The sequence below is a fragment of the Euprymna scolopes genome, chromosome 7 (assembly GCF_053919585.1).
Source record: "Euprymna scolopes isolate OS-2025 chromosome 7, ASM5391958v1, whole genome shotgun sequence".
Classification (NCBI taxonomy): domain Eukaryota; kingdom Metazoa; phylum Mollusca; class Cephalopoda; order Sepiida; family Sepiolidae; genus Euprymna; species Euprymna scolopes.
In genome coordinates, this window is record NC_136488.1 from 158,013,258 (window position 1) to 158,026,459 (window position 13,202).

Sequence of the window (13,202 nt, forward strand, 5' to 3'; positions counted from 1 at the left end):
AACATTCGTGACCTTAAAGCAGAAGCTATGAAAATCGAAGCATTACCCCCAAAACAATTACTGACTAATAATAACGTAGAACAGCCGTCATTTAACTAAAAAATAACTCGGACATAACCATTAAACGCGCCGATAAATCCAATAAATTCATCACAATGCCCACCGAACTATATACAAACAAATTAGAAGAAATTCTATGCGATACGTCTAAATTAATATATATATATATATATATATATATATACATATATATATATATATACATATATATATATATATATATATATATATATATATATATATATATATATATATATATATAAACCCTACCGAACAACTAATAATAAAAATTAGCAAATTAATCACAGCCAACAACGCACACATTGACTCCATTAAATTAAATAAAATTATAGGTGAATATAGACCTGGCCATATGTACGGAAACGTAAAAATACATAAAGGAAATTACCTCTTCGTCCTATAATTTCACAAATACCTACACCCGTTCATAAACTCGCAAAAACCCTTTTTAATTTAACCCCTATAATGACCCCTTAACTTTTATTGCTTTGGGCTCTAAACCAAGTTATTAAGTTAGATCCATGTCCAAGGAACCTAGATCTAAAATTTCAAGTGTTTAGACCCAAAATTGTCGGAAGAGTTTGGTAGAGTTGTCAAAGGTCAAATCGTTGAACTTTGACCCCATTAACAGCCAAATTTCTGGCCGAAAACCGATCACGAAGATTTTCCCAAATCTCAGTATCCTGTATATCAAATTTCAAGTCTGTAGACTTAACATTGACAGAGTTATTGTGTAGGAAAATGTACACAGACAGACAGACAGACACACACACACGGACAGACTAAAATTTCCTTCTGTAAAAAAGTGTCATTACAAAAAAAATGAAGGTAAATGTGTAGTTTAGCGGCGTAAATTATTTGACAGACACGTTTTAAATTTGTTCTTTTTAGGTTTGGTAGATTGGCTTTTTTACGGCCAAATTTGACCTTTTTACGCTCTTTCATTACAAAAAAAATATATGGCGGCCAAAAACATAGTTCATGAAAGAGCTTAAAAAGACCAATCTGCCAAACCTTTGAAAGGCCAAATGTTAAAATCAATATAGCGGCCTCGAATAAATTATAAAAAAAATAATAAAAATGAATTTTTTTTTCTGGTTTTATTTCAGCCGTTGGGTCTAACAATGTGTTTTATATAAAAAATAAATAGTTTTTATATGTTTTTTGTCTGGCAAATAATTTACGCCGTTAAACTGCACATTTACCAAAATAAAAAATAAATGCACGCATTAATGTTTATAAATTTTAGTTTTTTAGGTTTACAAAATCGTGAGTTTTCTTATGACAGTGATCCCTTCTGCCGAAATATCTGGTGGAGAGGGTATCAGATACTTCTTTTGGGGGGCGATTACATTTACATATTTTTATCCGGTCTTTGATTTTTGAAATGTGTAGCAGGTGTGTTTCAAACGGAACTTCATGTCAACCCAGGCAACGCCGGGTACCCATGCTAGTATATATATATATATATATATATATATATATATATATATATATATATATATATATATATATATATATATATATATATATATATATACTGGGTTTTTTTTATTCAAAAGTAATGGACTAGTGAATTCAACGAGGTTGTTAGATAGTGCTCGATAAAAAGAGCTGACAATACTTGTCTATTGTTATATAAACATGTTTACATCCCGCTGCTACAAACAGCCACTTGTTTCAATCAAACAACAGATCTCATCAGGCAGCGACTTGACTATTCAAATGTTCAATGAATAATAAGGTTATTCATTGAACATTTGAATAGTCAAGTCGCTGCCTGATGAGATCTGTTGTTTGATTGAAACAAGTGGCTGTTTGTAGCAGCGGGATGTAAACATGTTTATATAACAATAAACAAGTGTGTGTATATATATATATATATATATATATATATATATATTTCTGTAGAAATATATTTTTCTTATTATATATCAATCCTTATATAAGAAGCTCAATGTGATTACAGAGCAATATATAGATATATATAGCAATATATATATATATATATCAATCACTTTATTATTATATCAATTAATGAATCACTAATTGATATAATAATTAAGTGATTGATTTTGCGCTACGAAAAAGATACTGTCAAGAATTGTATAAATCAACTGATTTAAAAGAATAAACTATAAGATTATCAACATCATGAATTTTGGAAAATAAATTTTTGTCATTTATTCTATACACACACACACACACACACACACACACACACACACACACATATATATATATATATATATATATATATATATATATATAGTGGAGATGGTAATTAATAAAAACTGAAGAAAGTGTTCAATACTGTTGTAGAGCAAATATGCGTTTTATTTTTTATTACCGTATCTTTCTGTTAAGTTACATTATTGTTTCGGCTACACGGCCGTTTTTTTTTGTTTTTTTTTTGCCGTCTGTAGCGTCCTCAGACTTTACAGAAATGTTCGCTATTTTGGGATGAAAGAGTGGAAGAGTGAATGAGGTCAGGGGGGGTTGCGAGGAGGGCGGAAGAGGAAGAGAGAAAGGGAACAAGGAGGGAAAGTGGGGGGCGTTTGGTATGTCGATAGTGTTTTAGTTTTTGGGTCTGGGAAGTTCATTTCTGGTGTGGCTGAGGGCATAGGGATACATGAGGGGAAGGGGAATATGTGGGGGTGGGAAGAGGGGGCTTACTTTAAAATTCGAGTCTTAGTGTTTGTTAAAAGTTTTTAGCGTCTCGTTAGTGAGGTGATTTCTTGGTAGGTATGTCTTGAGCTGTTGGGTGTTCGTTTATGTTTGGAGGCGGGGGGCTATGATTTGGTTTATTTATTTTTAGTTTTTATTTTGTTGTTAATTGTTTGGAGAGGGTCAGCTAGCGGTCGCATATATATATATATATATATATATATATATATATATATATATATATATATATATATATATATACAAGGCAATTAAGCTATACAGAGTAATTCGCGATTCATCCACGCTCGGAATCGCCACGCTTATTTGTCTTATAAATTTTCACGTAATTTTTAGAATATTCAAATTGACTATTTTTCTATTCTATCAAAACAAAACTTTCATGTATAATTAGCAATTAATTTTGATATAATTTGCGACCAATGTAATTAAAATTGAATGAGAGAGTAAATATGAGCAATGTTGTCCTCGGTTCAAACGAAATTTGTGCATTATTGATGTTATCTAATATATAAAGTAAAGCTAGTTGGTTTTATTTCAAAATACATTTTCAAAAGAAAAAATACAAAATGTAAGTAGAAAACACTGTAAGCCAACACCCAGAGAGATACAACTAGTTTCATATAATACACGAGCCACGTCAAGTGACCTTTCTTGATTTTTTGTGACGTTGATTTTACTTCATTTACCGCTTTTTTTCCTACAAAATTAATATTGGGGTAGAGGTCATTGCACCATTTTAAAGTAAAATGAAATGTAATTCGATTAAATTTCTCGCAGAAAATACTTTGACCGGATCGAAAATAAGTTCGTATGGAAAGAAGCGGATTTTAAGTAACAAACACTTAGCCCAACGCTATGTAAATATAGCTAGTTTCATATGACGTTCGGGTAACGTCAAGTGACCTTGCTAGTGTTTTAGTAAGGTTTATCGACAGATTTATATTTAAAACAATCGCCGTGGAGACGGGGAGGCGATAGACCCTGTCACGCGCGACTTTTTTGCAATCTGGATTTATTAATGATGCATTATACCAAAAAAATAATAAATAGAATTGATTTCACGGGCGCTTTTCCAACGCCACAATTCATCGAAACGCATTGAACCTACTCTCGGCTTCCAAGCCAGCAAGACATTCGAGGAAAATTCCTGATATTTGCATATTGGTTTTGAAAATAGATTCTCTATTAACTAAAGTGTATTTTATTTGAAATTATTTATTGCATAAATGTGTATTTCTTGCGATTTAGAATGATTTAAAACAAACAAAAAACTTCGATAATTTTCCAATTTCTTAAAAATATGAGAAATATAAATGAAAAAAAAATGACCTTATATACAGGGGGAGTCACGGGAAACGGATCTTTTTAGAACGCTCCTTGCATTTCTTGAGTAAAGAATATAAAGGGATGAAGTGAGGGACTCTTTAAACCTACTTAAGATACCATTTAGTTTGTTGTTATTTGTTTATCTTTTACGTTAAATTTTGTTTTAGTTATTGATTTTGAATTGCTTCTTTTTTTTTCAATTCCTTGCCCTCATGCTACCGTGGAGTCGTGAACACCGTGTGTTTGCTTATATGACATTTATATGGAAAATGGTGAATGAAAAATTATGTGTTCTTGGTTTAGGACAACAAAATTAGTTTAGTAAATGTTTTATGTACATTATAAGATATTTTTTTGAAATATTCGCAGTTTTTTTCCCTTAAAAACATCCATTTCTCGTGACTCATACTATATAAAAGATATATAAAGAAAAACACAAAGCTAAAAAAAAAAAACAAAGATAAAAAACAAAATAAAATCAAATGAAAAACACTTAAAACCATTTATCGGTTTTTGTTCTCTTCGGCCTTCTTTGGGGTTTTCGATCTAAATTATTTATTAACCGGTTAAATATATCCGAAGACTTTGGTCCGGGAATTCAAATGATAAAACTTCAAAGTCGACACAACCCACCTCCTGTTTACCCCTGTTAAAACTAAATTCAGCTCACCACCAGAGACAAAAATTGAGGAGAAAGGGTGGGTGAACTTTTCTTTTTTACTTATTGTCAACATCATTCATCATCCCAGCCTCATTGATTAAATATTATCATCCCTGCGACGTAAATAACCCTGATCAAGCCGACCATCAGAAAATTACACTCTTTCATTGTAGAGGTCTGACAGCTTCTTTTTTCGAACTGTTATCATTTGGAATTCCCTGTATGTTCCCTATTTCCCTGACTGTACCAACATGTGCAAAGTTAAATGTAATGTGAACAAGCCTCTTGCTATACAACTCCCTACTTAGGTTACTCATGTTAAGAGGTGAATTAAGATAAATAAAAAATTGATGCCCGTTGATAATTTATGTAATGAAAAATAGACCTTTAGAAGGTCGTCAAATACCAAGAGACCGGAGAGTACATCGGTCAAAACATTGTGAATATAATAACCACGATTAGTCTGAAACATGAAAATAATATAAAGAACAAAAGTACATACCAGAAATATTGTAAACCATTGAAATCAGATTCTTTTTTTTATATTATTATTCTTAATCTTATAAACCTTTAGTAACAATTCTGTTAACGTCTTTCATTTTACAGTTTAATTTATCATCAACAAACCAATGTCCCCATTTTTTAGCACGTTTTATTTTATTCCCGTTACCAATGATCCAATTATTGTTGATGATGACAGGTTTTAATAAGTCTCTTTTCTCCTTCTTCATTAAATACCATGTTCCATCCGAGTAAGTCTGCCAGGGAAGAATTTTATATTTGATGCCACCGAAATGACGTTTCATTAGTTCAACGAAATATTTTTGGTCATTTATTGATTTTGAGAACATCTTTCCATTTGGCATTTTTGCAATTCTCTGCTCCAGAAATCGCATTTTTAACGTTAGATTTCCCCATAGCATTTTCGTTGCGGTGGTTGGTTTCATATATATAAATCCTCCGGCGGGATCATGTTTCTTCTGACCAATGTTGGTAACAATTAGATCGTGTGTGTTTGTGTAGTTTTTGCATCCATCAATGGCGTTGGATATCCAGAGACAATCAACTTCAAAGAGAAGGAGTTCTATATCATTAGCTAAAAGTGAGTTTATGATTTCCGTACGCATAATCATCAGTCTCAAATAGCCAGCTCTACCATAGGATTGCGAGCCACTAAGCCTATTACCTATGGGTAAAGATACGACCTTAACTAGTGGCCAATCTTTTTTTAATTTTATTTCCGATGTGTTATCTGTAGCAATAAATAACACTTGTTCGTGGATGTCCATATAGATGGTATTGCACAACCAACTGTAGACAAAAGGTACAAATGCGTTATTGATTATTGTGATGAGCACCGGCTTTTCATTGATACTTTTTGCAATCTTAAGCGTATCGTTTATAGCACCCAAAACATCCGGAGAATATGTATTGTGTCTGGGTGAAGATACTGTTTTATTCATATTAGTTTGGGATGTAGATACTGTTGTATTTATATTAGTTTGGGATGTAGATACTGTTGCGTTTATCTTATGTTTGGGTATAAATTCTGTTGCGGTTGTGCTATGTCTGGGTGTCCCTGCTAGTTGTGTCGTGATTTCTAGTTTTGTCGCTTTTATGTCATTCCCGATGACGGACATCCTCATTTCAACTTGTTGCATTTTTCGAGAATAAACAATCGACCTCAAACAAAAATTCCATATCACTGAAATCGAAGCCAATATAATTAAAGAATACTTCAAGTATTTTTTTATCATTGTGCTTTATATTGGTTTATCCAATAGAAATGTTTATGTACTTGTTTTTCTGGGCCTCATCTGTTATCAATTTATAGATATAGTTGTTTTTTAATGTTTCTTACATCTTCACTATGATATTTAAGCTGCAAAATAAATCGGACTTTCAGAAATTCATTTTTACTTGATCATAGTTAAAGACAAAAACAAATTAAAAGATGTGTTGTACTATGAAAACTTACATACGATTTTTTTAATCAAAAATATAGACGCAGACAGCGTTACAAAAAGTAAAACGCGAGAAGGAATAATTTTAAACTAAAAATTAAAATATTTCAGTTTCGTCCAATTAAGACGAAATTCTAATGGAAGATATTAATTCTTTTTTAATTTGTATGTTCAATTAAATTTTGGATTTTAATGACAGAAACAAAATATACGGAACATCAAATGACAGATGATATTCTCAATATCTTCAATTGTTGCAAACGAATGATTCTCATTCAAATTAGAATGAGTATATTGTGTGTGTGCATGTGTGCGTGTGTGTGCATTAGTGCATGTGTGTGTATTTATGCGTGCGTGTATGTATATTTGTGCGTATGTGTATTTGTGCGTGCTTGTGCGTGTGTGTGTATTTGTGCGTGCCTTTGTGTGTGTATTTGTGCATGTGTGTGTGTGTGTGTGTGTGTGTGTGTGTGCGAAGACACGAAACAAATGGACGAGCGTTTCTGACATGTACGAATGCAAATCGAATTATTAACAAAACATAGTAAATATATCGAATTATTAACAAAACATAGTAAATATATCGAATTATTAACAAAACATAGTAAATATATCGAATTATTAACAAAACATAGTAAATATATCGAATTATTAACAAAACATAGTAAATATATCGAATTATCGCTTTTAACTATAATAAACCACATAAACGGACCATAAAGATATGGATGATAATAGAAATATTTTGAATTGTTGAAAATGAATGATTATTCTTCAAATTAGAATAAGAATTGCGTGTGCGTGTGTGTAGGCGTGTGTAGTAGTAGTAGTAGTAGTAGTAGTAGTAGTAGTAGTAGTAGTAGTAGATATTAAACAATTATACAAATATTTGTAATTTGTTTAAATGACATGAAACTAAAAATGTACATTTTAGATAAGTCCATTCAGTCCAAAAAATGTTTACGTACTCAAAATTATGAAGAAATCACTTGAAATCCAAAACGCTACAAATGCTTCAGGTCCGTCCAATAAAGTCGAAATTCCAAGGGATGGTTTTTATCCATTTTTTTTGTCCGTTTATTATCCGTAAAAAACGTCAGTGTGAATATATATAACAAGTATTTCCTTTCATTTTGTAAAATATTTTGTTGAATTTGCCTGCGTCTGGTTGTACCAAATTTGTAAATAGCAACGTTTCAATTCCAATTAATAAGTTTAGAAACTATACAGTTTGAACAATCGAAAGCAAAATTAAAAACTAAATTCGTCATAACTTGGGTATATATTTATAGATTACATATGTATTCGATTCTGCGCCGACTTGGTGACGAGTTGCTAAGGGAAAAAATCTATCACACCTATGAAATTTATACCTGAAACCTGTTTAGATTGATTGTATCCAACGAAGCGAATATACTTTCTACGCTTGACTGACAAACGTCCTAAATTCAACCATTTTAAAAACATTTACTTGTTTGTCATACTATCTGCATACGCTGCGAGTCTTTCTTTAATTCTTTTAAGTATGTTTTCGGCTATTTTTGCTTGCCACTGAGTTTACGTGATGCCGGTACAAAAGAGGTGAAGTTTGCGATTGAGCAACTGTTGCTTCACTATAAACATTTCGCGTAGGAATCCTTAGCCTTGAATACTGTGAATCATAAACTATAATGATATACATCGGCGGGTACTACCATTCGAACCCTTGAACACGGGACTCAAATCTGAACGGAGTTAGATAATCGCTATAGACGAGTTTCTAGCAATGCTCTATGCTCATCTGCTATTTTAAGAGCATGTTACACTGACAATCATCAACATCTTCTTACTCAATACGGCATAATCACGTTGACACACCGGTTCCCGCTGGATCACAGAAGTTAAGCAACGTTGAGCCTGGTCAGTACTAAATGGGTGACCATTTGGGACTTCCAGGTGCTGTATATGTTCTCCGCTCATCTCGGCATTGTTTCCATTCGTTCTGGTCTTCTCCTTGCCACTGGACACAAACATTGTCGATTCAGAAAGGATGTGGTTAGTTATTGCGCGACCCTTGCCTCACAATTACACGCGCAACTGCCCCTACCGGATTTTCCTTTGACTTTCGAGACTGAACGGAGGTATCGATCGATTTTCTGACTCCATTGTATGGATCGTGATTAAGTCAACTTGGGGAAGCTCTCGGACCGAGTTTTAGCAGTATTATTAATTGAGCAAATATATTATAAATTCGCAATAACCAAGATAATAATTTATATTTTATATTAAACTAGCGCGGGTGTCCAGCGTTGCCCGGGTGTTTAGGTGTGTGTTGAGCAAAAAAAAAAAAATGTAGTAGACAGGCAAGTTCGAATCCGTACGCGAAGGAGGAAAAGAACGTGAAAAAAAACGTGGCGTCTTTACTGTTGCGCCTATCGTCAAACCGGAAGTGGCGAATGTTTAAATTAAGGCTAGTCAATCGAAAAGATGGAATGGCTTTCGAAAATGTCGACGAAAAAAGCGACCCCTCCCTGTAGAAAAGTGTTCCGTTGAGGGTGAAAGAATTAATGTTTTTAGCCAATTTTTCGTTATTTGTCGCCCGAAGGGTCGAGCTTAAAAACGATATCGATCTCCTAGAAATAAGTCGCCTCTGTCGACAGTTTTAGGCAGACAAACATACATACATACATACATACATACATACATACATACATTTAAACACACAGGAAAGATTTTTATTATAAATTATTTAAAAATTCAATCAATAAACTAAATTAAATGATAATTTTAATTATTAAATAAATAAAAAAACATAATTAAATAACAATTATCTAATAATTAAAATAAGAAATACGAAAGTAAGTTGCCTAGACAATTTTTTTAAAAAATCGATGATATGAACGGGGAGGAGGTGAGTTCACTGCTTGTATGTGAAAAAGTGAGAAATTTGTGTATAATTTTATGTATCTTACAGTTGTATCTTGCGTCTGATGACTAGCTATTTTAGAATATCTTTCAACGAAATAATGTTTAAGCTTTTCCAAATGGTTAAGAAATGATTGGTACACCGAAGAAATACATCTTCTGGTAAACCTGTTATATATTGTTGTATTGGTTATTGCGAATATATATATATATATATATATATATATATATATATATATATATATATATATATATATATATATATATATATATATATTAGTGATGGGACGATTCCAAAATTTTTTCCGATTCTGATATAATTACCGATTCCGTTCTTGATTCCAGATTCCGATTCCAATAACAAAAGCGCCCGAAGAAACACAATTATAGCACACGAGACCCCCGCCGCCCCTATCGAATGAGTTCATTAAATGACATCGATTTAAGTCTGCTTAAAAAATGTTCCGATATTTGGAGCTTTACTCATCGCAGAGGACAATGAGCTTAAGATCAATTAACAATTTGTTTACGTCAATTTTTTTTTCTTTCTCTTTCATAATTCTGTTAAACAAAATCTTTAAATAATGGACATATGTATTTTTATATCTCACCGATAATTTATATACAAAATGCACATTGTAAAACTCCTAAAAAAAATCATACATTCTTTTCATATGGTATAGAAAGTTTTGCGTTTATTACGATGTCATTAGAGGTACTGGAAAATTTAGCCTAAAATTATCAAGTTTTTTTCTTAAAAACCTATAGAGTTGAGGATGGGGATACACAGACATTTTGTATAATTGTATTTTTAACACTAAATAAATTTATTATTGGCAGAAAATTTATTGATATTTTTTAGCCATATTATAGAAAATATTTTTTTGGATGAGCCAATTAGGAAGTGATATACAATCTGCCAATAGGGTATTAAGCGAAGCTCTTTGTGTAAACAAATCGAACTTCGGCATTTGGACGATGTCAAAACATCGTTAATTCACTACCCGCACAACAATAGCGTAATGTATGTCATTTGAAATCTGGAAAAGATTTTTGTATTTTTATTCATTTTAAAGCGTTTAATCGGTTCGAAAAACATACATTCGATCGGTCGGTATGAACAGGAAAATGGCGGCGAAAACTTACATTTGAATTCTGATACAGCCATAAACGCAAAATTAAACAAAATTGTGTGAAAAATCGATATTATTCTTTTTAAAACAATAATAAATGAGTATAAGTATATTTTTTTAATGTGGTTCTCTTGTAGAAGATGTCTCCCTGATTCCTACGTTAGCTTTTTCTTGCTCACCTGCCCCTATTTAAAATTCGTAGCAGCGAACCGACGTCAATGGATTTTTTTTCTACCAAAACGATCATTAACAATGTTTTTTTTTTTTTAAATGTATAACATATTTCGTGTTTGTTTTACTATACACATGGATTCGGAAAATTTGTCAAAATTGTGGTAGAAACCCACCCAATAATTGTCACAGTAACATTTATTGGGTATGTTTCTACCACCATTTTGTTTTATTTCTTATATTGAAGTGATTATTGAGTTTTCAAAGACATCGCGACCATCTTTTCTTGTTCTCCGGCAACGTTCAACATTACTCATTTTACGAAAGGAATAAACATTTTGCATTGAATAAAACCACGAAAAACTTCACCAGTTAGGTAGAAAAGTAACTTATTTTGCCTTTGATAACATTTAATTGCTATATATATATATATTTTAACAACTTTTTCGTACCTGTATAGTAATACAAACCCTTCTACTTTTGTGCTATTATCGAAACTCCCAAGAGGCGATCCCCTCACGTTAGATATTTTTTGTTCTCGTGTAACACTCGACACTATTTGTTTTTTTTTTAATTGAATAGACGCTTTAAAATAAGTGAAACCACTGAAACCTAGCAAGATAGATAGAAAACGAACATTTAGAAAAATCGATTTTATCTTTTTTAAAACAACAGTAAACAAGGTCTTGCATGGACCTTCATAAAATGTGTTTTCAATCGATATTTATTCAATAATGGACCAGTTTTCCTACCTTGCAAAAATTGACGAGTTCTTTGTGGACGAGTTTTCCATGGACGAGTTTTCCGTGGGCGAGTTTCCGGGCACCGTAATGCCAACCGTAAACTAATAACTGCCTTTCAAAATAAGTTTATACTTTTTAGGTGATTATATATGACTGAACAGTCTAAAAAAGACTTGACAGAAAAAGTACAAAAAAAAAACGGAAAATATTATTTTAGAATTTGGACTGGGGGATCAGTTTCTTCTGTAAATTGAATTTTTACCACTAATCCCAAGTCTGACTTGAATGATTGTAAAATTACACCCTAAAACACTAGAATAGCTCATAAATTCGGGTAATCTCTTACGTTACATTTTTATGTAAAACTCTAAATTCTAAAAGAATTCATGTTTTTCTTTCTCGACAAATTTTTCAGGGTGTTTATACGTAATCGGTAGAAAGAACTAGAATCTAAATAATTGCCTTCCAAAATAAATTTCTACTTTTTAGGTGATTACGTGTAACTGAACATTCTAAAATAATTTGACAGAAAAAAATAGAAAAAAAAACGAAAAAAATATTTTAAAATTTGGCCTGGGGAATCAGTTTCTTCTATAAATTTAATCTTTTACCGCTAATTCCAAGTCTGATTGGAATGATAGTAAAATCACACTCAATCATTTTAAAAATTTAATATTAACCCCCTCCCCCTCAAATTCCCAGAAAACTGTCCTAAAACACTAGAATAGCTCAGAAGAATAGCTCAGAAGTTTGGGTCATCTCTTGCGTTTAATTTATATGTGAAACTGAATTCTAAAAGAATTCATGTTTTTCTTCCTCGACACATATTTCAGGATGTCCATATGTAATCGGTAGAAAAAACTAGAATCTCACTTTTGCTTAGAGGGATTTGTTGCAGACTTTCATATACTACTACAACAATAATATTTTTATTTAGAAAAATAATCCACTTAATTTTTATATTTTCATGAAAATATAAGGTTAAATATTAAAGGAAACAAGAAAAAACACTTTAGGAAAATATATTTTCAATTATTAAAAAAAAGGATGCGCACTTAGACTTTTGTTGGCAGACAAATTTTCAATCTCCATCTGTGTATTTGCGCCTATCTTATCGGTGGAAAGAATATAAACTTAACTGATAAAATTGCTTCAATTATAACCATGATTCGTTTATCGATTTCAGTTATGGCTTTTTATCAGCATATTGAAACTTTGCTTTAATGACAAGTAAACACTACTAACAGGAGATGCCGAAATAAAAACAAAAAACGCTGGAACGAAAACGTGTCTAGCGTAGAAGTGTTTTTGTTTTTGTCAGGTTTGTCAATAACCGGGCAAAAGCCAAAAATGTTTTTTTTTTTCTTTTTTTATCACAAGTAAAATAAATTTACATCGTTTTTATGTTATTATGATGAATATAGGTTTTAATATAGGTAATTTAGGTACTTAAAAACACTAAATGTTCATCATTTTATCTTAAGTGCCAATAATGTCAAATTAAATTTAATGGTATTTAAAGAATCAGTTT

General features: G+C 31.7%; 1 protein-coding gene across 1 annotated transcript; it reads right to left on the reverse strand.

Moving 5' to 3' along the window:
- Positions 1-2,392: 2,392 nt before the first annotated feature.
- Positions 2,393-8,088, reverse strand: LOC145280102 (uncharacterized). The gene is made up of 2 exons (XM_080131840.1): positions 7,689-8,088; positions 2,393-6,638 (listed from the first exon to the last, which is right to left on the reverse strand). The coding sequence occupies exon 2, from the start codon at positions 6,511-6,513 to the stop codon at positions 5,317-5,319; it is 1,197 nt and encodes a 398-aa protein (XP_079987966.1). The 5' UTR covers positions 6,514-6,638; positions 7,689-8,088; the 3' UTR covers positions 2,393-5,316.
- Positions 8,089-13,202: the final 5,114 nt, after the last annotated feature.